This window comes from Phalacrocorax carbo, chromosome 24 (assembly GCF_963921805.1).
Source record: "Phalacrocorax carbo chromosome 24, bPhaCar2.1, whole genome shotgun sequence".
Lineage (NCBI taxonomy): Eukaryota > Metazoa > Chordata > Aves > Suliformes > Phalacrocoracidae > Phalacrocorax > Phalacrocorax carbo.
Window position 1 is genome coordinate 6,944,966 of NC_087536.1, and position 24,599 is coordinate 6,969,564.

Consider the following 24,599-nt stretch of genomic DNA (forward strand, 5'->3'; position numbering starts at 1 on the left):
CGGAGCGCGGCGGGCGGGGGGAGGCGGTGCCGCCGGAGCCGCCCCGGGGAGCGGGGCGGCGGCGGGCGCGGAGCCGGAGCCCGTCTCCCGTCGCCCGGGGCCGGGGCCATGCGGCGGGCGGCGGCGCTGGTGCTGCTGGCGGCGGCGCTGAGCGGCGGGGGGACGGCGCGGAGCTGCCCCGCTCAGAGCCTGGGCTGCAAGTGCACGGCCGAGCGGGCCAAGGCTACCGGCGGCCCCGCCGCGCCCCGGCGGCGGGTGGTCTGCAGCGGCGGGGGGCTCCCGGTGCCGCCCGAGCCGCGCCTGCTGCCCGACGGCACCGCCACGCTGTGAGTACCGCGCCCCGAGCATCGCCCCCCGTCCCCGGGCATCCCCCCGCCCCGGGGCTGCTCCGGCCGGGGCATCTCCTGCACCGGAGCGCCTTCGGAGGGGTGGGAGCCCACGCGTGGGTCGCGCCGAGTCCCCTCCGTGGGCCCGGGGTGGGGGGGCTGGAGCAGAGCGCGGCGGGTCGAGCCCCGCATCGCCCCACGCCGGCGGGTCCTGGGCCGCGCTCCCACGGCGGGCAGGTGCTGGTGGGGGCGAGGGAGATGGGGGGCGACGTCCCGCGGCGTCGGGGAGCGCAGCACGAGCAGTTCCTTTTTCCCGTTATTTTCTTCACTTAATAAGTGAATCCGCACCAACAAAAGCCTTGGTCGGTTCTGCGTAACCTCGTTTAAATTGCATTAAAGCGGGGTGTTGTGGCCAAAGACTAAGGGACAGGACCCCGCTCTCCCCACGGCGCAGCGGCAGCAGAGTTTAAAGTGTGGACGTGAGCTGGAAATCCAGGAAACGGGCTCCTTTTCCACGCTTCCCTCCGCAGCGTTTGCTGTCTGAGTGCTGGGGGAGGATGTTTTTGTTTGAAAGCGACTGTTCTCACTGGAAATATTTGCTGAAAAGAGATCAGGAGCAGTAAGTGGGGTTTGGGTTTGTGCAAAGCTGCCGCCTGCTCCCTAAAAGCTTTCTCGTGTCCTCGGTGCCGGGGAGGGTTGGGGTTTCGGCCGGCGCTGGCAGCCGGCGCGCCTGCTCGCTGCAGCAGCAGATTGTAGGGTTTATTTATAACTCCAGAGGAGACGTTTGAATTAAAATCTGGTTTGGAGGGTAGGGCCGGCAGCGCCGTTGCTGGAGGGAACATCGCTTTTGCCCCGAGTGTCATCCCACGAGGGTGGCCGTGCCTGTCTGCCTGCCCACGCGAGCGTGCCCGTGGCCTCAGCTCTGCACCCGCTGCTCCTCGGGCGGGTTTTGCTGGACGCTGCGGAGGATTGCGCTGGGCTGGGGGCTGCCGTGCTCCTGGTCCGGTCTGCGCTCGTGTGTTTGAACCCGCTTGGCCACGTGTCCGCGCGCACGCTGGAGTTGCTGCTATTTCTGAAGCATCTGTGGGTTCCCCTGTGCTGTGCCGCTGGCTGCGACGAGGCTTCATTTTGGGGTGGCGATGTCAGCTTTGTGCAAATGGGGCGGCTGCGAAGGACACCCAGCCGATGCCGCCGTCCTGCCCGGCCGTCACGCACGTGGAGCACGTCATGATACGGGCCTGTGCTGAGCGGGCGCCACGAGCGGGGCCTGAAGCGCAGCGGTCGTGATAAAAGCGTAAATCATCCTGGAGCAAAAACACTGAGCTTGTCCTGAGCGTCCCCTCGATGGGGGACGCTGGGAGGTTGCAGGGCAGGTGGAGCTCGCTCTCTCCACTCGCACTCTCCCTCGGGTGGGCTTTACTCTTTGTTTCTTTCCTTCTATGGCCTTTTCTTACGTGTCAGCCCCTCGCAAATACCTGTGGGGACATTCAAGTCCTTTGTCAAGTTGTACTGGGAGAAGCATCCGATTAGGTGCCTGCTCCGGTGCGTTCTCCAGCGCAAGCGAGTGTAACTGCAATGTTGAGCACGAGTTGAGCCCCACTGCGGCCCCATGCTGGCAGAGTGGCCGAGGTGGGCTGTGCCCAGTGGGACAGAGGGGTTTGGAGCTGTCTGTGCTGGGGCCGGCTCCCTTGGAGGGGCCGAGATGACCGTGCAGAAGCATCAGGGCATTACACGATCCCACTAAAACGTGACATGAAACCTACAGGCGTAGGCAGAAACCTACAAATATGCGGTGACCCTGGGCTCTGCTCTCGCGCAGTAAACATGATTTATTCTAAACCCTTTCCAGATGGAACAATCAAAACCAGAGGCTCCAGCTTCGGGAACGTCTCCTGGAGCTGCTGGGGTGCAAGCAGGGAGTGGAGGAGGCAGCAGGGCCCAGGCAAGTGGCAAGGGCTGCACGTGCCTCAGGGGACACCCTGCTGGGGACAGCCAAATCTTGAGCTCTGTGGGTGAGCAGGGTCCCAGCAGGGCTCCTGTGCGTGCCCCGGGGATGCTCAGGTCCCATCCGTGCGCCGGGGATGCTCAGCATCCGTGTTGCCCCAGTTGCAGGAAACGCATGGTGTGTTTTGTACAGAATAACGCTTAAAAGCAGAGCCCTGTTCTAGTCTTCGTCCAGCCTGACCTGGAAGCAGGCGTGCGTTGGTGCTAACGAGCGGCGCTGGTGCTGCACTCGGGGCAGAGGCTGCCGACGCGGGACTGCTGCTGTCCCGGCTGCAGCTCCGGCCGCCCGGGCGATGGCTGGGGACATGCGGGCGGCTGGAAGAGGTTGGGTGGCTGCAGAAGGTCTGGCGCCCTGTGGGTCCCTCACCCTGGCTCTTATTTGGCTTTTTCCCACACTCTCGCTTTGCTTCTTTATTTATCTTTTATTATTAGGCCTGTGCTGAGGAATCCAAGGCTGCCTCAATGGCAGCTGCTGCTTATTTACCCCCTGTGCCTGAGAAATGCTCGCTGGCATCACAGCCTGCGGATGGGCAGAGCAGGGGACAAGGGATGAGGGATGCCTGCGGCCCCGGGGACCTGCCCTGCAGCCGGTGCTGGACTCGGCCGTGGTGTCCCGACATCTCCGGGGGTCGTGGCTGTTTCTCACGGGGAGCAATCCGCCGAGCAGAGCTGCGGCTCCTTTTCTCTTCCCTCAGCCCCTCGCAGGGATTGCTGCTTCAGGAGAGAGCAAACCAGAGCCAAGGCAGTGCCCGCAGATGTGGAGCTGCAGAAATTAACTCCATGTGGGGAAGCCGTGGTGGTGGGAATCAGACCCAGCGCGGATGGGGGTGCTGGGAACCGGTGGCCCTGCTCCGTCCTGGTGGTGGGTGCGATGCCTGGGGCTGTGGTGCTCCTCGAGCTGCAGAATGATGGAGGGACAGGGAGACTGGGCGCTTCAGTTCTTGCCTAAATATCTACAGCCATCCCAGCTGTGTCCTGCTGGTCCTTGGTCCTACCTGAGAAACTCATGCCGTGGTGAGAAGAGCGGCCAGCGGGTACGGAGCAGCCTGCCAGGACCAGTGCAGGCAGAAGCTCTGCCTTCATCACAGAGCAGGCACAGGGAGCCGGCATGGGGATACGTGTGATGTCCGGTGGGCGGGATGATGCTCACAGGGGTGTGATATCCCTGTGCAACCCCAGCAGACATTACAAGGCTTGTGCTCTCTGACACTGGCCCTGTTTTTATACCTAGAGGTTAATTCTTGTCCACAGCTCATTGTGGGGAGGAAGGAGGGATGCCAGCCCTAATGGGTTGGCTCGTCATCCCTTTTTGACTCGTAGCCCTGCAGAGCTCACCCGGCTGTGGCCGTCTCAGCAGAGCTTGCACTGATGCAGCCTGGGGCACAGCGCTTCCCTCGGACCCTCCATCATGGTCCAGCCTCCCAGGACTGTGGCCTTCTCGCGGTTTGGGGCCAGAGGACTTGGCACCTCTCGGGGACATCCCTCTGGCATGGCTGCGAGGTGCTGGGGCTCTGCAGACATGTATTAACAAGGCTTTAATTCCCTCCCCCTCCAGCTGACCCCTGTGCTAATCGCCTAATGGAAAAAGCACTGTATCCCTAACGAGACCCAGATAGCCGCGCCGGCCGTGGCCAGCCCCGCTGTCACACGGGCGGGAGCCCAAACCTCTTCCAGATGTGGAATCCCAGCACAGGCCTCATTTATGTGCACAGCTTGATTGCACAGAAATTACAGATTGTCTGCAGGGAATAGAGGGCTTTGACTTATGACCAATTTCCAGTTCTACTTGAACTCCCCTTTCCGAGGCCGGTTTAGCCTGGGCCCTGCAGATGGTTTCTTTCTCAAACCTTTTTCAGCTTTTTATTTGTTATTTATTGCGCTGCAGCTCCGACAGGTTTGGTTTTTCAGGGGGCTGTGGGTCGCGGTGCTGCCCGGTGCATTGGAGCATCCCAGCCCTGCCGCCCCGCGCTGGCTCTGGAGGTTTCGCCCTCTCTCTGGGGCTTATTTTTCCTGTTCTAACAAAAGCCAAGTGTTGGAACAATAATTTTCACCATCCAAAATAGCCCGGCGTGACGCCAGGCTGGAGGCAACGCCCGGGGCACGTTGCGGGGAGGGGAAGAGTCCCTGAGCGCCCAAACAAAGCGGGGACGGGGCAGCCCTGGCCATGTCGGGGGGTCTCCAGCCCCGTTGGGCTGGGAATTGCGGGGTCCCCCCGGGGTTGCTGCCACCTCCAGAGCCCTTCCCGGTGCCAGAGCCCTCGGCGCCTCTCACCAGTCCCAGGGCCCCTCTTTTCTCTTCCTAAAATCCCTCTGCAAACCAGCGAGCTATGCTCGGGGCGCAGCCTGCGCCATATCTGCTGCGAGCATATGCTTTGAATTAATGCACTTGGAGAGCAAAGCAGAGCCGGCCTCCCCGCCCCCACCGTGCCCCCCCCCCCCCCGTATTAACCTCTGTGCTGCTGCCTGCGCCTTTCCCCTGCCTGCCCGGGCCAGGGAGCCACCGTCTCCCCGCATCCTTTTTTGGTTGGGTCCAGAGGAAGTTTATTGTTTCAGCAGCCCAGTTTCTGGAGCCGTTATTTATCCAAGTGGATTCCAGCACGCTTGAAAAAACAATCTTGTTTTTTTCACTTTTGGCTCCTCTTTTTGAGATGAAAAAAAGAAGGAGAAGAAGGGATCTATCTACCCGCCTGCAGCTTTGCGGGTCCAAGCCCTGGCGCTGGCAGGTTGGAGGGAGGAAACTGAGCCCCTTGCAAGGCTGAATCCCCCCGGGACAGGAGGATGCTCTTTGGGGGGCTCCCTCCCACCGCCCAGCCACCCCGTCCCCGCCCGCTGCCGTGCATCCCCTGCCGTTGCCGTTTGACTCGATGCTCTGGTCCTTAATCCCCGCATTGTCCAGAGAGACTTTTCCAGCCGTCGCTCAATTAGCCGATTATTGTCCCGCCAGCAGGGCTGTCCCTGGCAGGCGGCGGGAGCCCACCCGCCCATGCACCACGGTGCTGGAGGGTCTCGGGGTGGCCGGGCGGGCTGAAGGTGCTGTTTTGGGCGGGAGGATGCTGGAGCAGCACAAGGGCGGTTGGGTGTCGAGCGCTGAGGGTGTGCAGGGGTCCCCCAGCCCTTCCCACCGTACTGTTCTGGGCACATCTCTCCTGGGTTTGGGGGGGGTACCTCTTGCCGCAGCATTTACTGGTGCTGCCGAGGTGAGGAGTCCCAGCCTGGGCCAGAGCCAAGGCGCAGCCGAGCAATGGCTCCTGAGGAGCACAGATGTGCTTTTATGGCTTGCCAAGTCCTACGGATGGCTGGGCTGGGACGTGGGGGCACCGCATCCCCTCTGCACCCCCAGCCCCGCACAGACCTCGGCTAGCATCTGGGAAGCCACCGCATCCCCTGCTCGGCACGCTCCCCGAGCCACCGGCAGCAACAGCCACCTCGGCCACGGCGAGCCAGGGGGACAGCAGGGTTTGCTTCCAGCCTCCCATCCATTTCCCTGCCCCGCTGATCCCTCCTCCCGCCGGGCATGAGAGCGGGGACAGCTCTTGGGGTTCGAAATGTGACCGAGGAGCTCATGTCCTGCCCTGGTCCCGCGTGCTGAGGGCTGGGTCCCAGTGCGGGGTCCCAGTGCGGTTTGGGGGCTGCTCGCCCTCGGCCCCCGTGTGCTGGGTCGGGGTGGCCTCATGGGCACGCTTACGCCGTCGTATTTTGGGGTTTCTCAGTTGATGGCCTGTAAGGGGATAGTGCTGGCGACCAGCGCATGGCTCTGCTGCCTGTGGATGCGTGGGGCTGGAAAGTCCCATGAAGCCTGATGGGAACTTCCTGGGGGGAAAAAAAGAAAAAAGGGAAAATGCTTTAGAACATAATAGCCATAAAAACATCAAAACTAAAATAAAACTGGGTTTGAGGATGTGAGTTGTAACAGCATGACCCGGCTGGCTTCTACAGGACAGGGAAAAGAAGAGCCAGGCTCACTACCTAGAAAAAGTTTATCAGGAAGAAAACTTTCAGTCAAATCGTTCTGCTCAGTGAAATTTTTGTGTGCCAAACACTCATTTTGGTTGAGGACCTCTTCTCCTTAAGGGAGGGCAAACCAGGCGCCGAGCAGTGGGGCATTGCAGGGGTGGGCAGTGCCCGTGGCTTGGGGTGCCCCCCGCGCCGTGCTGGGGTCCCAGCTGTTCCCACGCTCCCTGACAGCCCGTCTGGAGGGGCTGGCGGCTCCGGGGGTGGTTTCGCCCTCGGCCGAAGTGCAACACGGGGAAGGCATCCTGCGGCTGCTTTCCTGGCCGTCGGCGGGCGGGTTGCTGGCCTGGCCGCCTGGCCGCCTGGCTGCAGATCACAGGGGAGGCTGATCCCATCGGGGCCGCGGGAGCGTTGCCTTTTAAGGCGGGGAGCTCTGTTTTTATGGCAGAGGCGCTGATGGTCCCAGGGGTCTGTGAAGAAAGCAAGCATCCCTGGCACCGGGGCTCAGCCCTGGGATGGCCGGGGGCTACGTTCCCAGCTGGGCGCAGCTCTCGGGTGTGCTGGTCCCCTGGTGCAGGCAGCCGGCTGCCTGCTCTCTGCCTGCCACGCTGGTGGCATGTCCATGGTCACAATCCTCTGCAAAGCCCATGCGCTGGGAGCCTCTGGCACGGCCGGGCCCAGCTTGCCTGGGGTGTCCTGCTCCCCCCTGCCCAAAGGCTCCATGTGTCCTTGGCCATGCTGGGGACCGCCCCAGGACAGGACACGGGACAGAATGTGGGAGGTCTGAGACCAGAATCTTGTGCACTCGTCGTCTGGTTTCTGCATTTGCAGCTCACATGGCCCCAAAGGGCTATTTCAGCAGTGTCCAGCGTGTACCCCGGCTCAGCCCCCGAGACCCGTGGTTTCTGCTCACCCCTGCTTTAGCGGAGAGCCCCTGAGGTCCCCCCATGCGTGCACAGCCTGTGGAGGCTTTGCTGGGTTGTGAAATCTGCTGCTGCTGGAATTAAAACCTTCTGGAGCCATTGGGGCCAGCATGGCCTTGAGCAACAGCCCCCACCGACACCGTGATGGGGAATCAAGGCGTGCCGTGGGGCTGCTGTGCCCTGGAGCCGGGGCTGCTCCAGGAGCGATGCTGCTCTGGGAGCATCCCTGCTGCCCTCCGCGCTGGGCAGGGTCCTGGGGCTGAGCCGGCCAGCACCGGTGCTCGCTGCTGCTGTGCTGGGGCGAGCCAAGCCCTGCAAAAGCAGGGTCCCCGCAGGGAGGAAGGGGTGAGACATGGCTCTGGCCGTGGCGGCTCTGGCCGGCAGCGTGTGGAAGCAATTTGCAGGCTGGCGGGGCTGCCGGCCGCTTCCGCTCCCCGCCGCTGGCCAGGTCGCGGGGCCCTGCGGACACGGTGGTGCCCGGTGGCAGCTCCTCATTAGCACAGGATGCGGCCCAGGGCGGGGGGCTGCACTGCCTGCCCCCAACCCTTCCCTCCCCACCACCCTTTGGGGGTTTGGCAGCCGCCCCAGCTGCAGCGCAGCCCCCCGAGCCGGGTCCTGGTCTTGCCGCTCCCTGGGCAGCCCCAGCAGAGGAGCCCAGCCAAGGAGAGCCGAGCATGGCTGCCAGCGGCTGCCCGGGCTGGGTGTTCGGAGGGGATGGAGTTCTGCAGCACACAGCCGCCATTCAGCCCGGCTGCGGAGCCTGCCCGTGTGTAAACAGCCCCGGCTCCAGTGCTCAATAAGCCCTTTTTTCCCCACGCCTCTCTCCCCTGGCCAGGGCTCCAGGGTGCCCTCCCGGCCCCGGCTGACAGCTGCTCCCCCCTCGGTTTTGGATCACGTTTGCTGGCGGGAGCATCACCAGTGCCCGCGCAGACACCCAGGAGCACTAAGGAAGCACCTCTGGTCCCTGAGAGCCAGCTCCCATCCCCAGGTGGGGTCTGGCCCTGCTAATTGCCACTGATGTGCTTTAATGAGCTCCTGGCTGAATTGTTGGGTACTTGTGCCTTTCCTCCCTCTCCTGACACCCCACAAGGGCCCCTTTGCCCAGCAAAGCTGTTTACTTTGGGATAAAATCTCAGCTCTGCAAGGTTCCTGGGACGGCCGTGATGCTGTGACTGGAGGGTGGTGAGGCTGGGGAGGGGGGGTAGCAAAAGCTGGGGGTGCTGTGGAGTCTCCTCCTGGCTGCAGGTCCTTGGGGGTGCCCTCTCAGTGCAGGTGCTGGGGTGGGGATCTTGTCACCCGCACATGCAGCTCCTTGCACCCAGGCCTAGGTACAGGAGCGATGCCCCAAGAGCCAGCACAGCCCCGGGCACCTCCAGCCCGGTGCTGCCACGCGTGTGGACCTCAGCACGGCATCCTGACACGGCCGTTGCATCCCATATGTCCCCACCTGGCCATGCAAGCTTGTTCCTGAGACTTCACCATCATCACCATGCTGGTGGCACAGCTGGGGCTGCTGCTTCTCACCGCGGGTCTGGCCATCCCCACTCCTCCTCCAGCCCCGCAGGTCACCAGGGCACGGATGGGGCTGCCGGGCAGGTCAAGTAACGGGGCTGCCCCTCTCCCTCTGCTCTTCCCACAGGCTGCTGAGTAACAACAAGATCACGGTGCTGGAGAACGGCTCCTTCTTCGGGCTGCGGGCTCTGGAGAAGCTGTGAGTGCCCGGTGGGCAGCTGGCGGGGTCTGGGTGGGGGGCGTGGGCAGCAGGGTGCAGGCAGGGCTTCTGCAGGGTGTGCGCTGGCAGCACTGTGCAGGTCCTGCTCCCAGAGTCGCCCCTGGGTGCTGGAGTGGAGCCAGCCCGGGGGTGCGGGGTTTGCTGCCGGCACCCGCGGGTGTCCTGGGGACCCCAGAAGCTGTGCTGGGGCAGGAGGCACCGGGAGGGGGGCCACACTCTGTGGGGGCCACTATGAAAAGCGACATTGTCCCCCCAAACAAAGTCAACTTTCTTATCTCTCCATGAAAGGCATCTCTATGGAGGGAGCTGTAATAAGGGGAGATTTATGGCCCCCATATGGGTTTGATCTGTAAGTATGCAGGAGCGGGGACCAGCACACTGAGGGCGTTTTGTTCCCCGCCGCAGCCCCGCGAGGGTCTCGCGCATTCCTGCACCGAGCAGGGCCGGGCGGGCGCCCGCTGCAGGACGCTGGCCCGGTGTGACAGCGGCCTGGCTGCCGGCGTCCGCGGGCGTCGTGCACCGCAGCCCGCCTCTGCCCTGGGCATCCCCACAGCGCGCGGTGCCGGGGCTGCGGTGGCGGAGTCCCCTCGGTTGGGCAGCGGGTCCCTGCCCCGCAGTGCCTGGCCCCGTGCTGTCCTGCAGAGCATCCCTCTGGGTGCAGAGGGGCAGGGGTGGGCGGCCGGGGCAGCAGGGAGGTGAGGGCAGCAGGGCACAGGCAGGGGCAGGCAGCGCGCCCGCGGCTTGGGGACCCACCGGGCCAGGCGCTGCCCGTCCCGCGCTGCAGCTGCACTGGTGCGCTCGGCCGGCAGCGGGCCTGGGGAGGGTTCCAGCCCTGCCGAGGGTTTGGCACAACCCTGGCACGCTGGCCCTGCCAGCTGGGGGGCTCGCAGGGGGAGAAGGGGCTCCCCAGGGGTACTGGGACCCGCACTGCCTGCGTTTCATTAGCCCGAACAAGGAAGCATTTATTAACGTGGATCTTGGTCGAGTTACACCTGCCCTGCCCTGGCCCGCAGCGGAGCCCGGCTGCTCCGGCGGGCACGGGGACTGCGGGGCCGTGCTGCGGGGCCTGGGGCGCACAGTGCCCGCTCGTGGCATTGCTCTGGGACGGGCAGCCTCCAGCGGGTGCCAGCCCCTGGGCAGCACCCAGTGCACAGCGCTGTGCGTGGGGTGCACGGCGTCGGGTGGGGTGCAGGCACCCCGTGGCGCACGGTGGCTGGTGCACAGCACTGCGGTTGGGGTGCACGGCGCTGGGGTGGGGTGCAGGCATGACGGAGCACGCAGTGCGTGGTGCACAGCCTTGGGACTGGTTTGGTATTTTAAAGCTGTGGAAACCCCTTTGGAACTGTTTTAAGGGTGAGCGGGAAGCAGTCGCCTTGGGGACCCCGTCTCCCCCCAGTCCCAAGTGGCCAGGTCCTCCCCGGCGCAGTTCCAGCCATGGGGTCACCTCCTCCTGCTCCTGGCACCCAGCTCTCATTAGCGGGAGGGATTAACGTGCGCGCGGGCAGGGAGCAGCCGGGGCCGCCGCCGGTGCTGTGCTCGCCGGGAAGGGCCGTGGCGGAGCCGGGGGGCAGCACCCTGGGGGGACCATGGCTCTGCAGCCCCCAGGGTGCATGGGGTCCCCCAAAAAGTCTCCGAGCTCTGGGAAAGCAGCAGCCCCACGTCACCTCCCGCTCACCTCTGCTGTGCTGAAACCCCATGCGGGTTGGAGGGGGAGCAGTAGCGCATCTGGGGGGGGCCGTGGGCAGCGCTCCCCCGTCCCAGGCCGGCCAGCATCGCGCCACGCCGCGCCTGATTGCTCTTGACAGGAGCCGTAATTATTTTCATCGGGTCGGTCTGGGGCCACAGCGCAGACGTGCCCCATGGAGGGGCTGTGCTGGTACAGCAGGGACATGGTGGGGGCTGCGGGGGGGCCCTCACTTCTGGTCCTGGGGCTTGTGGGACCCAGTGCTCACCCCAGCTGCCTGCTGTGGGTGCTTCAATGTCCCACTATGATGGGGGGAGCCATTCCTGGGGTGTTGGCGGCATGTGGGGTGCCCCTGTGGACCACCGCCCCTCTGGGCTTGCAACTTGGCATCTCCGGTGATTTGTAGCGGCGTAATGAGATTAATGAGTCTGAGCGGGGCCGGTATGCAGCCGGGACGGCCGTGCTCATTAGCACAGCCCCGCTTGGGAACGTCCTGCCCTCCGCTGGGGCCAGTGCTTCCCCCCCTGGGGCTTCGGGCTGCGAGGGGGCTTGGCCAGGTGACAGCAGTGACGGGCATGGAGCCCATCCATCTGTCCATCTACACTGGGCTGCAGTGAGTGCTGCTGCACGCAGGGAGCTGCTCGTGTGGCTGCAGGCTCAGCCCCAGGGTGCTGGGCTCCTTGTGGCTGCACTGGGCTGGATCAGGCCCTTTGTGCCAGGGTTTGCTGCGCACATTGAGGCTCGCTGCCTCGGGGCAGGAGGCGGTTGCTTTGCGGGGTCCCCCACACGTACATGGTGGCAGGGGTTCCCCGTGCACACGCGGCACCGTGCCGCTGCTGGCTCTGGTGCCTGCAGCGCGTCACCCCGCCGGGGCAAGGGGAGGAGGGGGCTTGGGATCGGCGGAAACACGAAGGCAAACAACTGCGGTGTGGAGAGAAGAGCCTTATCGTATATCAGCAGCAGCAGCCCCGGGCCCCTGGCCAGGGGGAGGAAGTGGCTGAGCGAGGAAGGCTCCCCACTGGGCCATGCGCCGGGCTGGTCATGAGCCCCTGGGGCCCAGCATGGTCCCCAGTGGGTCCCATCCCTGGCCAGTGGTCCCCTGCAGCCCCCAGTCCCGGGCTGCACACCAGCCACAGCCAGGGGCGCTGAGTTTTGGCAGCGGTTGTGTTTTGGCTGTTGTGGCCCTGACCGCTGCGGGCTGTGCTGGTGGTGTGTGCTGGGTGGGTGTCCAGCACGCGGGGGTCCCCAGGGACCTCCGGCTGGCCCCAGGCGGGGGACAGGGCCGGCACGGGTGGTCTCCCTGGCCGTGTATGGGTGGCTGTTTGCAGGACGGCTGTTTGCAGGACGGCTGTTGGTGCAGCGGGTGTTGGTGCAGCGGGTGTTGGTGCAGGTGAGCGGAGCTGTTCCTTCAGCACCGGCACTCACCTGGCCCCTGTGCACACCCGCCCGCACACCCGCCCGCACACCCGCCCGCGCACCCGCCCGCACACCCGCCCGCACACCCGCCCGCGCACCCGCCCGCACACCCGCCCGCACACCCGCCCGCGCACCCACCCGCGCACCTGCCCGCACACCCGCCCGCACACCCAGCCATCAGAGCTGCCAGGACATGCTTTTGCCTGTTGGGGAAGGTCAGGAAAGGCAGGCGTGGGCAGGGTTGTTGCACTGGCCGAGCACGGCCAGGACGATGCTGTCCGGGAAGGCGTCACACCGCGTTTCCCTTCCCCGGGGTTTGCACCGCGGGGCCGTGCACCCCCTGCACCGAGCCCAGCACATTTGGGGGTCAGCTGGGGACCTGCAGAAGCCACTTGGGTGCATCGTAGCCTGGAAGGAAAGCACGTCCATGTGTTCACGGTGTGCAGGCAGCATCGCCTGTGTCCCTGCTCCCTGCGTGGCCCCTCGTGTCTCGCCAGTGGGACCCCCATGCCCACCTGCACCCCCAGGTCTGCCTGAAGGGTTTGCACTGCTCCCCTGTCCCAAGCTCCAGCTTGTGGCCTTGAAACAGGGGCTGCAGTTCACAGGGCGTCCCCAGGGCCGCACGCAGAGCAGCGGGCGACCCAGCGATGAGCACCGTGGAGCCTGCTATAAATAAACACAGCGTTGCCATGTGGTTCCCATTTCCTCTCCCAGCCGGGGCCGGTGCTCAGCGGGAGCAGCCTTGCCGGTCCCCTGGGAGCGGCCAAAGCCACCAGCGCTCCTCGGCTCCCCGCCGGGCCGGCAGCCGCCCCACGCCGGCGCACGCTTGGCATGCCTCCGATTAGATATATGCCTCCAATCAGGCTAATAAACCAAACGAGCTTCTTCCGGGCTGCAAAGCCCGTTAGGGGGCTGTGCTGGCAACTGCAGCATGCTCTTATCCCGCGCGCGGGAGGTGATAACCCACCGGGATACGGCTGCTCCGGAAACAGCTGTGCAGGAGGGGATGGTGGCCACCGCCGGCGTGCACGGGCGTGCAATGCTCTGCAGTGCGCGTTTGGAGCGTGCAGAGGGGCTGGCGTCCCCCCGCCCCCCGCGAGTGACGGGCAGCCTCGCACCTTCCCTTGGAGAGATAACGAGAGGGAAATGGGATGGGAAGCTGCTAATCAGGCTCCCGCGTGGGGTTTTGCAGTGCCTGGGGCTGCCCAGGAACCCACGCGTGGGAGGTGGGGGCTGGGGGTGCGCTCAAGCCCTCGGCCCCGCTGCGTTGTGCCAGGGCTCCCTGCTGCACACCCTGAGGTCTGCGTCTGTCTCCCCACAGGGATCTGAAGAACAACCTGATCAGCACGGTCCAGCCGGGCGCCTTCCTTGGTCTCCTCGAGCTGAAACGCCTGTAAGTGTTGGCACAGCCCCCCCCAGGGAGCACCCGGGGCCGCCCCGGGGGGAACGGGGACTCCCCAGCCCTGACGGCCCCTCCGCTTGCCTTGCAGGGACCTCTCCAACAACCGCATCGGCTGCCTGAGCGCCAGCGTCTTCCAGGGGCTCCCCAACCTCCTCAGGCTGTAAGTAGCCCCCTGGGGACACCCTGGCCAGCCCCTCTGGCTCCCAGGGAGAGCCCCCACTCACTGCCCTGGGACATCGCTGGCAGTTTTGCACCCCGGGGCTGTCCCCATGCCGCAGCCCGAGGCCGGATCCTACCCTTTGCCTCTGGCCGATGCTGGGGCTCCTCAGGCTGCGGCTGCCTTGTGCCCACCCTCGTCAGGTGCCTCTGGGAGGTGTTCCCTCTCCCAGCAGGTCCCTGGTCCCCTCCACGCCACCTTTCTCTCCTGTCCCACAGGAATATGTCCGGGAACATTTTCTCCAGCCTCCCGCCCGGCGTCTTCGATGAGCTCCCCTCCCTGAAAGTCGTGTGAGTTTGCGCCCCGGGATTTCGGCACCCGCGGGGTTCCCTGCCGGAGGGTCTCAGGGCCGGTGGCGTGCCCTGGCCCTGCGGGCGCCCCGTGACGCCGGCCCTTTGCAGGGACTTCGCCACCGAGTACCTGACGTGCGACTGCAACCTGCACTGGGTGCTGCCCTGGGCTCGCAACCGCTCGGCGCAGATCTCGGAGCGGACGGTGTGCGTCTACCCCCGGCACCTCCACGCCTTCCCCCTGCGCAGCGCTCGGGAGAGCCAGCTCCGCTGCGGTGAGCTGGGGCCGGGGCGGGGGCGGCGGCGGCGGGCGGGGGCGCGGGCTCACCCGGCCGGCTGTGTCCCCCGCAGCGGGCGCCCCGGAGCTGCACACCCACCACCTCATCCCGTCGCTGCGCCAGGTGGTTTTCCAGGGCGACCGGCTGCCCTTCCAGTGCACCGCCACCTACCTGGACAACAGCACCCAGATCCGATGGTACCACAACCGCGAGCCGGTGGAGGAGGATGAGCGGATGGGCGTCATCGTGGAGGAGAGCCTCATCCACGACTGCACCTTCATCACCAGGTCAGGGATGGGGGTGGGGATGGGAACGGTGATGGAGATGGCGTGGGGATGGGATGGTGGCAATGATGGAGGTGGGATGGGAATGGAGGCAGGATGGGGATAAGGATGGGGATGGGGATGGGATGGGATGGGGATGCGAATGGGGACAGCAATGGAGATGGGATGGGGATGGGATGGGGCTGGGATGGGAATGGAGACAGGATGGGGTTGGGGATGGCAATGGGGACAGCAATGGAGATGAGATGGGAATGGAGGCAGGATGGGGATGAGGACAGGGATGGGGATGGGATGGGATGGGGATGAGAATGGGGACAGCAATGGCGATGGGATGGGGACAGGAATGGAGATGGGATGGGGACAGGAATGGAGATGGGATGGGGATGGGATGGGGATGGGGACAAGGATGGAGACGGGATTGGGATGGGGACAGGGATGGAGATGGGATGGGAATGGAGGTGGGATGGGAATGGGGACCGGGATGGACACTCGTGGCCGCAGGGCTTGCTGGTTTGCAGGTACCAAGTGCCATGGGTGGGATGCCAAGTGTGGGCACCTCCTGTGCTTTGTGATGTGTGTCCTCATGTCCCCAAGCTTGGGGGACTGCAGCCGCCGGTTCGCTGTGGGCAGAACTGCTGTGCCAGCCCGTCCCCTCTGCCCACAGCGAGCTCATCCTCTCCAACATCCACGTCTCCGCCAACGGCGAGTGGGAATGTGCCGTCTCCACCTCCCAGGGCAACGTCAGCAAGAAGGTGGAGATTGTGGTGCTGGAGACCTCTGCATCCTACTGCCCTGCTGAGCGGGTCACCAACAACCGCGGGGACTTCAGGTAGGGACCGGCGTGGTGTGGCCACGGGGCGGGTGCCGCGGCGGGACGGGGGATGCTCATGGTACATGCCACGTACAGCATGAGCGGTGTGTGCTGGGGCGGGGGGCTCGCCACAGGTGACTGGGCGTCTGGTAGCGATTAGCGGCCGCAGGGAGCACGAGCGCCTTTGAAAGGCTTCCCGTGCCGGCGGTGCAGCCCAGCTCCAGCAGCAGAGGTGTTGGAATTTCTCTGGCACGAGACAAAAGGCTCCAGGCACCCGTTGTAACCCTGGTGGGGCCATTACGGGATGTAAATTACTGGTACAGCCAATGTGGCTTAAATTAGTGGTGTCCCCTCCCGCCTGCTGTGTCCCTCTGTGCTGTGCTGAGCCGAGTGGGATATGGGACTGGGTGGGGGGGTGGCTTTCTGGGGAGCATCACCCTCAGCCCCTCCCAGAGCCAAGGGAAGGCAGAGGCTTGTTCAGGGGATTTGGGGGCTGTGGTGCCCATGGGTCGTGGCATGGTGCTGGGCGCAGGGTCCGCACGGGGGAAGGAGGCTGGGGGAGTGCAGCCGGGAAGGGGTATTGGTGGCGAATGCCCCACGGTCACCGTGTGCCTGCACCCGCAGGTGGCCCCGCACCCTGGCAGGCATCACCGCCTACCAGCCCTGCCTGCAGTACCCCTTCGCCGCCGGGCCGGCCGGTGGGGGCTCGGTGGCAGAGAAGCAGGCATGGCGGCGCTGCGACCGTGCCGGGCGCTGGGAGGAGGGCGACTATTCCCACTGCCTCTACACAAACGACATCACCCGTGTCCTCTACACCTTCGTGCTGGTGAGCTGGGGGACCAGCAGGGGCTCGGCCAGGCCGGGGGGGCTGGGCGCAGCCGGTGACCGTTCCCCTGCGGCCGTGCCGCTCTGCAGATGCCCATCAACGCCTCCAATGCCCTGACCCTGGCTCATCAGCTCCGCGTCTACACGGCCGAGGCGGCCAACTTCTCAGATATGGTTGACGTCCTCTACGTGGCCCAGATGATAGAGAAGTTTATCGGCTACGTGGATCAGATCAAGCAGGTAATGAGCGCTTCTCCTGTCCCCTGCTTGTCCCAGCCCTGCCAGTTATTTTGGGGATGGAAAAGCATGAATTGGGGTGTTTGCCGCTGGAGACGGCAGTAGCTCTTTGTGGAGCCGCTTGCTGTCCTCGCAGCTGACGGACGTGATCGTGGAGATGGCCAGCAACATCATGCTGGTGGACGACCACATCCTGTGGATGTCGCAGAAGGAGGAAAAGGCTTGCACCAGCATCGTCCGCTCCCTGGAGAAGATCGCCGCCCACACGCTCAGCAGCAACTCCCAGCACATGGCGGTGGTGAGCGGGGGGCAAGGAGGGGGCTGCCTGGAGATGGGGAGCTGAGGGAGGAGGAGGAAGAGGTTGGGCTGCTGGTGTGGGGTCTCTGCCTGTGCCAGAGGGTCTCTCTGCCCCTGCTGGGGGTCTCTGGCCCTGCCGGGGCTGATGGCCGCCCCGCGGCACTGTGCCCGGCAGAACTCACGCAACATCGCCTTCGAGGCATACGTGGTGAAGCCTGAGAGCTACGTGGGGCTGAGCTGTGTGGCCTTCCAGCGGCGGGACGGGGGTCTGGCCGGGCGTCCCACCCCGGCTGAGCGGGGGGCCGAGCCCATGCCCGACCAGCAGCTGAGGCTGCGCTGCACCACGGGACGCCCCAACGTCTCCCTGACCAGTTTCCACATCAAGGTATGGGTAAGCCGGGGGACTGGGGGTCCTGGGCGGGTGGTCTCTGCTCACTGGCGACCATGTGCCCGCAGAACAGCATCGCCCTGGCCTCCATCCAGCTGCCGCCCAGCCTCTTTGCAAGCCCCGTCCCAGCCACACCGCTGGCTGACTGCAAGCTCCAGCTGCTGGTCTTCCGCAACGGCAAGCTCTTCTGCAGCACGGGCAACTCCTCCCGCCTGGCCGACGACGGCAAGCGCCGCAGCGTGGCCACGCCAGTCATCTATGCCGGGACCTGTAAGGGCTGCCTGTTGGTGGGGGGCTTGGGGTGCCCTATGCGGGGCTTTTCTTGGGGGATGGAGCTCCATGAGGTTCCTTGGGGTGTGTCCTGGTGCTCTTGCAGCGCAAACCCATCCCTGGGGATCCTCATGGGGAGGTGGCAACATGCCTGTGGGATGTAGGGGGGGGGTCCCGCATGCCCAGCCTCCTTTTGGGGGTGCAGACAGAGGGTGTCTCTTGCCCTGCTCACCACCTTTCTCTGTTGCTGCAGATGGCTGCGGAGTAGGAAACCTGTCAGAGCCGGTGACTGTGTCGCTGCGGCACCCTGGGGAGGGCGCGGACCCAGTGGCCGCATACTGGAACTTCGAGGTGCTGGGGGGTATGGGGGGCTGGAGCGCCGAGGGCTGCCAGCTGGCCGCCCGGGAGCCCAACGTCACCTCCCTGCACTGCCGGCACCTCAGCAACGTGGCTGTGCTCATGGTAAGTGGGGGGTGGGCAGTGGGGTTGGGAGGCTTGCCTGGGGGTTGCAGAGCCTGGGGGGTGCAGGACGGCAGTGGGGTGGGACAGGGGAATGGGGAAGGGTGGCACAGGGTCTGATGGGCTGTGCTGTCCCGTGCAGGAGCTGAGCGGTTTCCCCAGCGAGGCACGAGGCGCCGTGGAGGTGCTGCACCCAGCCATGTACACCTGCACGGCCGTGCTGCTGCTCTGCCTCTTCACCACCATCATCACCTACATCGTCAACCACGGGTGAGTGAGCATCAGCGCCGGCCTTGGCGTGGTGATGGCTGGAGGGGGCTGCGCTTGGGTGGGCGTCTCTGTGGGCATCTGGGGTGGCTCCCCAGGCACTGCCGACAGCCCGGAGGAAGGGGTGCAGGGATGGCTGTCCAGGAGATGACCATCCAGGGGATGGCTCTTCAGGATCGTGCCCTCCAGGAGATCAGCTTTCAGGAGGTGGCCCTCTAGGACCTGGCACTTCAGGACGTGGGCTTTCAGGAGATAGCCCTCCAGGAAAGTGCTGCCAGGCAAGTGGTGCTGCCACAGGAGCCCATCTTGGGGCAATGGCTGGATGTGTCCTGCCTTTATGGTGTTGGGGGCCTTGGGCTGGTTGGCTATGTCTTGTCCTGAAACGTGAGGCGTGGAGGAGGTCGGTAGTACTATGAGGATGGGTGTGAAGACCCCCTGAGACTTCGTTGGGTCAGAAATGGTGAGCAGCTGGGGCTCAGTGATGGGGTCCCCCCATAGCTGGGGCCAACAAGCCCCTCAGGCGGGGGGACGGTGAGGCAGTGGGCAGCTGAGTGGTGGCTGGACAGGAGTGGGAGGGCCTTCCTTCTACAAAAGCAGTGTCCCATGAGCGACCGGGAAGGAATGAACAGGGCACTCAGCGAAGGCCAGGAGCAGGGCCAGCCAGCGCATCATCCCAGGCTGGTGCTGGGCTCCTTCTGGGGCCAAGGGGCCTCCGCCGCTCCTCCATCACCCCTGCAAGGCAGCAGCAGGCAGCACTCAGCAGCGGGTCCTGCTCAGAGCCCCAGGCACAGCAGAAGCCCCTCACTGCCCCACAATTAACACCGAGCCCCGCACCAGGATGCAGAAGGGCTCAGGGCAATAGGCACCGCACGAGCCACTCACCAGCAAGCTGCCTTCTTTAAAGCAAAAGAACACAGAAATGGTTGGATATAACAATGCAATGCGCATAGGGCCAAAGTAAGAGCCTCCTGCTATAAGTGAAACAAACACTAATGAAGCTGAGCAATGTTCTCAGGCCACATCTATTACCCTGGTGGAAGAACCCAACAGGTACGATGATATCTAACACTTAACAAACCCTTAATGAGATACATGGATATGTATCTCATATGTATATGTATATGTATATGAGATGTATATGAGATAATGTAAGGCCAAAACATTCCTCTTATTATAAGTGAAACAAACACAAAGTCAAGCAGCATTAGTAGCCCACATCTATTATCAGTTTCTCAGCAATAACCCATTAATAAGTATTATTTTTAACACTTAACAAGCATTTAATGAAGTACACATAAGGCCAAACCATTCCCCTTACTATTAAGTGAAACAAACACTAACAAAAAGTCAAGCAACGCTATCAGTCCGTATCTAGCTATCACCTATTTGGAAGAACCCAGCAGAAATTATTGTATTAAATGCTGAACAGTACTTAATGAGCTACATATAAGGCCAAACCATTCAATTTATGATAAGTGAAGCCAGTATTAGCAGTTAAACCCAAGGAACAATATCAGGCCACATCTTAACTACTACATGGTTGGAAGAACCCATTAATAATTATTATATTTGATGCTGAACAAGTACTTGTTTAGATAAATATAAGGCCAAGCCATTCCTGTTGCTGCAAGTGAAGCAAACACCAGCCAAGCTGGGCAGCGCGATCAGCCCACATCTCGCGGTGGAAACGTGACTGCTGCCCAGCAAAGCCAGGGACAACCCGGAGCCAGGGGCACTAGAAGAGCATCCCTTACCTCCAGCCTGGCTCCTGCCGCCCCCTTCTCCACGTCCCAGCACCGGTGCCTCCCTGCCGACGGCCCCGTGGTGGTGACGTGGCCAGCAGCTATGACAAGACCTTCACCCGCATGTATGTGCATGGGTTGTTCATTAGCCACGCTCCGTTGCCTGGGCAGGGCCTGTGTGGAGCATCCCTCCAGAGCAGCGGAGGCAGGATTTGTGCGGGCGGGAGCTGTGCCATAGGAAAGGGCCCTCTCATGTACTGCAAATACCTGTGCTGCTTGGGGACGGGCAGGAGCTCACAGCTGCCCGTTGTGCCTCTCTTCCAGCACCATTCTCATCCCGCGGAAGGGCTGGCACATGCTGCTTAACCTCTGCTTCCACATCGCCATGACGGCCGCCGTCTTCGCAGGGGGCATCACCCTCACCGGCTACCTGATCGTCTGCCAAGCGGTATGTACCGGGGTGAGGGATGGCCCCCGCACGCTGCTGCTGCCCGGGGCTGCGGAGCCCCGCACAGCGAGGTTTCGCCCTGCTGAGACCCGCAGGACGGTGACTGGCGGGGACACAGCCGTGTCTGCAGCACCCCGCTTCCCGACCGGCGCCTCTCTCCTGCAGGTTGGCATCATCTTGCACTACTCCTCCCTCTCCACCCTGCTGTGGATGGCCGTGAAAGCCAGAGTACTCTACAAGGAGGCGACCTGGAAGGCGCCGCGGCAGCCGGACGGGGACGCGTCCCAGCCGGCCCCCAGGCCCATGCTACGGTACAAACACCCCTTCCCTTGCCCCGGCCCCCATAGGGGAGGAGAGAGCGCGGGGGGGCTTCCCCTGCCCCACGTCCAGAGGCTGGGGCAGGACTTGCTCTGCCGTACAAGCCTATCCCATCCGCAGCTGTGCCGTGCTCTCCCGAGGGCTCGCTCCGGGTGTGCGGTGACACCGTCCCCCCCATGCAGGTTCTACCTGATCGCCGGTGGGATCCCCCTCATCATCTGTGGGATCACGGCAGCTGTCAACATCCACAACTACCATGACAACAACCCCTAGTAAGTGCCCCTGCTCAACCATTCCATCCTCCCCAAACGGGTGGCTTCCGTCGCCAGGGCAGGGGAACTGGCAGCACTGTGAATCCAGGCAAGGTTGGGAAAGGCCAGAGAGATTTTTCCCAAGAGCTCTCCATATATTGGGAAGAAACCAGCCAGGCAGCCAGCACGCCTCTGCAGAGCCTGTGCCACTGGGGCAGGGGTGCCGAGCATGCCGGTACCACAGGTGGCTGATGGCTGTGCAGGCACCCAGGTCTGCTCATCAAAGCCCCTTTCCTCCTGTACAGCTGCTGGCTGGTGTGGCGGCCCAGCCTGGGGGCTTTCTACGTCCCCGTGGCTTTCATCCTGCTCGTCACCTGGATTTACTTCCTCTGTGCCGGGCTCAGCCTCCAGTGCCGACTGTCACACCAGAAAGACGTCCCCGAGCCGCTGGAGCCCCCGCCGCGGCTGGGGGGTGCCAGCGACCTCCTGACAGACTCCGGGTCCATCTCGGTCACGCTGAACTCAGGGCCACCCTGCCCCGAGGCAGACGGCGTCTACTCCCTGCAGGTGCAATTCTGGGCACTGGTGACCACCCACGCCTTGTATGTCGCCCTGTGGACATTCGGCGCCATGGCTGTGTCCCAGCGCTGGTACCTGAACATCGTCTTCAGCTGCCTCTACGGCATCACTGCTGTGGCGCTGGGACTCTTCATCTTCATCCACCACTGCGTCCGGCGCCGGGACGTCCTCAACTCCTGGTTCTCCTGCTGCCCCTCCTACAGGAACGCGCTGCCCATGCAGGCGTACGTCCATCCTGGGCTGGCGCCGGAGGATGGCTCACAAGTCTTCATCGGCTGTGACCCGGAGGCGGCTCGCTCTGGCGCCTCTTCCTCCTCCTCGCCCAGCAGCGCCGGCTCGGCCGGGGGCCGCTGCAAGCTCACCAACCTGCAGGTAGCCCAGAGCCAGGTGGAGGCCCGCCCAGCCGCCTGCCTGGAGCCGGACCCCGCCGACGGCAAGACCGCCGGTGCCGGCAGGCACGCCAGCAACCTCCACGGCCGCAGGAACCACCGGGGCAGAACTAAGCAGTGCCGGGATGGGAAGCACCACCGCTTGAAAATGCTGCGGGGCGCCTCCTCGGAGCATCCCTCCAGCGAGAGCGGCAGCCTCCACAACAGCCACTCCGAGAGCTACCACAGCGGCAGGAACAGCCCCGTCTGCAGCGGCCGTGCGGGGCCGCGGGGCCCCCAGGACGGGGAGACGGCACCCAGCCACTCGGAAGGCAGCGACGGCGGCCGGCGGGCACCCGACTTCGCCGAGGCTCGCCGGAGGAGCGCCAGCAGGGACAACCTGCGGCAAGCCAACGCCGCCGAGAAGGAGGCGAAGCGCCGGTCCTACCCGCTCAACGTGGGCAGCCACAACGGGGGCCTCAAGGGCAGCAAGTACGACATCAATCTGGCCAGCGCCGACAGTGTGGCTGGGATGAAGACTGGCCTCTGGAAGAGTGAAACCACCGTATAAAGGCGGAGAAGGACCATACGGCCGCAGCGCCGCAGCGTTTTCCTCCGGGAGCCGCAGCCGGAGCCGCTCGGGGCGTCTGTGAGGAGGCGACGCTGCGGGAATCGCCACGTGCACTAGCGGGGATGGGCGGCGCGGCCAGGGGCTCTGGCTAACCCCGGGCGGAGGGCGATGCCGAGCCCAACCCGTCCCCCCCCCCACCCCGTGGAGGCTCAAAGCTTCCCGCGGCCGCGCCGGGGTCTCAAGGTGAAAGGCACTTCTTGCTCTTCAGCAGCCTGAATTGCAGCCGTACTTTAATCACTCCTGCATGTCACTTAAGACTGATCCTAAATGCTATTTTATAATATACAGAGGAAACAAATGTCTATTTTTCAAAGCTATATTATTGAATGTATATATGTATAGACAGATCAGTAAGTGATGCGAGTGCCTCGTTACCGACCAGTGTTCTCCGGGAGCGGGCATGCCCCCGGGCACTTTGGCAATAGCCCGCTTGTGCCGCGACTGCAATATCCCCGCCGAGGGGACCACACCGAGCGCCCTTTATGTATAGGCACCGTAGCACCGATGCCTATGTGACCCCAGCCTGAGAAAGCTGCTTTTAACATACGCAGAGAGCAGCTGCTCCATCTGAAATGTTTTTTTTACATGCAAGACTTTTTACCCGCCTGTGTCAGACGCCAGGTTTAGCCCTGTGGGTTACACGGCTGCCAAAGTAAAAGCCATATTGCAAAGCAAGCACAAGGTAAGAGGAGCCTCAGCTCCAAGGCGAGGTGATTGTCTGCACTGTGTTAATGCCAGACACTAAAATCATGGCCAGAAAAGGCTCCCAAGCCCTCAGAGGCATGAGCTATGCAATGGGTGGGCTGGCAGAGCCACGCCGCTGCCGGAGCTGAGACTGACCCTCTCTGCCAAAGCACCAAAGAGCCGAGCCATGGGCAGAGACCCAGAGCAGGTCCTTGTCCTGAACCCAGGGGTGCACGCTCACAAAACACTTGGGTTTGCTCTTAGGAAGGCAGAGACCGCCCTGCCCCCAGCTACCAGCCTTGCACTTGTGTAAGCTGAGAGGAAAGTGCTGGGAGCAGGGGCCATTCCTGGGAAAGTGGGAGAACGATGCCGATTAATTAGGGACCTTCCCTGGACAGGCCACGGGATGCATTCGAAGGGCTGGAACTTGGATAAGCACTTATTTTTTCCCCATTTAAAAAACAAGTCCTCCCTTTTTTTTTTTCCCCTAGCACGCAGATAAAAAAGGCCACACTGCAGGCAGCAGCAGGCTCTGGGAGCCTTCCCCTGCCTGCTCTTGAAGGTTTCCTGAAGCAAGAGGAGGTTGCTTACCCCGCAGCTGGGCAAGGAGCGCCCCGTCCCTGTGCTGGTACAGTACAGCGCTGCCTGCCCCTGCGCACGCTGGACCGGGGCTGTATTTCACCCCTTGTCCAGCACCGAGCCCAGCTGACGCTGACCACAGCCACAGCGTGATGCAGAGGAGGTGGGACAGGAGTCTGGTGCTTGCTCGGCCCTTTCCAGCCTCCCCCTGCCTCAGTTTTCTCCTGCGTACAAATGGGTTTCATTGTTTAGCTACCTCCCAAGGGGCCGCGAGGACGAGGCGGGGGCCGGCGGGGAGGGGGAGCCACAAGTGGAGGAAAAAGCACTTAGTGGCCGATTTGTCTGACCTTCAGAAGCTCTCGGGGAACCCTCACCCCGCAGGGCTGGGGAACCCCTGGGCTTAACGCGGTTCAGCCGCTCCCCACCTGCCTCGCCTTCTCTGCCCAACTGACGGCTTAAGCCGCGTTTCATTACACCCGATAGTTAATACAATTTAAATCCTTAGTGTCGATACCGCAGCCTGCACGGTCTTGCTGATGCTGAGTTGTTATATATGCTTGCTGCACTGTGACAGTATTATATAAAAAGCTTTGTATTATTAATTACACTTTTTTTTTTGTCTGTTTACATTACAAGCAAATGACATATCAACAGAGAGCTTCTTGCAATATACGTGGGGGAGGGAGGGGAAAGTATGCCAAAGAAATGTCTTTAAAGGGGTCTTTTTGCATTTTTATATAAATAGAATGTTTCTAGCAGATATGTTTTGTTTAATATATTAAAGATTTGCCAATCTGCCAACACCTACTGTTATTTCTCGCAGTCTTCGTGTTTAAATACAAGAGTCCACCAGGCATGGAGAGGGCACTGTTTTATTGAGCGAGCAGCACGCTGCCACCAACAGCACTAGGCACACACAACCCAAAGCTGCGCCTTTGC

The 24,599-nt window shown here is 63.2% G+C and overlaps 1 protein-coding gene across 2 annotated transcripts; it reads left to right on the plus strand.

Moving 5' to 3' along the window:
• Window positions 1-24,463, plus strand: ADGRA2 (adhesion G protein-coupled receptor A2). Of its 2 annotated transcripts, XM_064472871.1 has the most exons (19): window positions 1-326; window positions 8,843-8,914; window positions 13,357-13,428; window positions 13,526-13,597; window positions 13,873-13,944; window positions 14,056-14,219; window positions 14,296-14,509; window positions 15,171-15,335; window positions 15,942-16,143; window positions 16,233-16,382; window positions 16,516-16,677; window positions 16,852-17,061; window positions 17,133-17,334; window positions 17,588-17,796; window positions 17,936-18,063; window positions 20,127-20,250; window positions 20,416-20,561; window positions 20,751-20,840; window positions 21,125-24,463. In XM_064472871.1, the coding sequence occupies exons 1-19, from the start codon at window positions 109-111 to the stop codon at window positions 22,335-22,337; spliced, it is 3,885 nt and encodes a 1,294-aa protein (XP_064328941.1). In that variant the 5' UTR covers window positions 1-108; the 3' UTR covers window positions 22,338-24,463. The 2 variants fall into 2 exon arrangements, with proteins under 2 accessions (XP_064328941.1, XP_064328942.1); XM_064472872.1 differs by lacking the exon at window positions 8,843-8,914.
• Window positions 24,464-24,599: the final 136 nt, after the last annotated feature.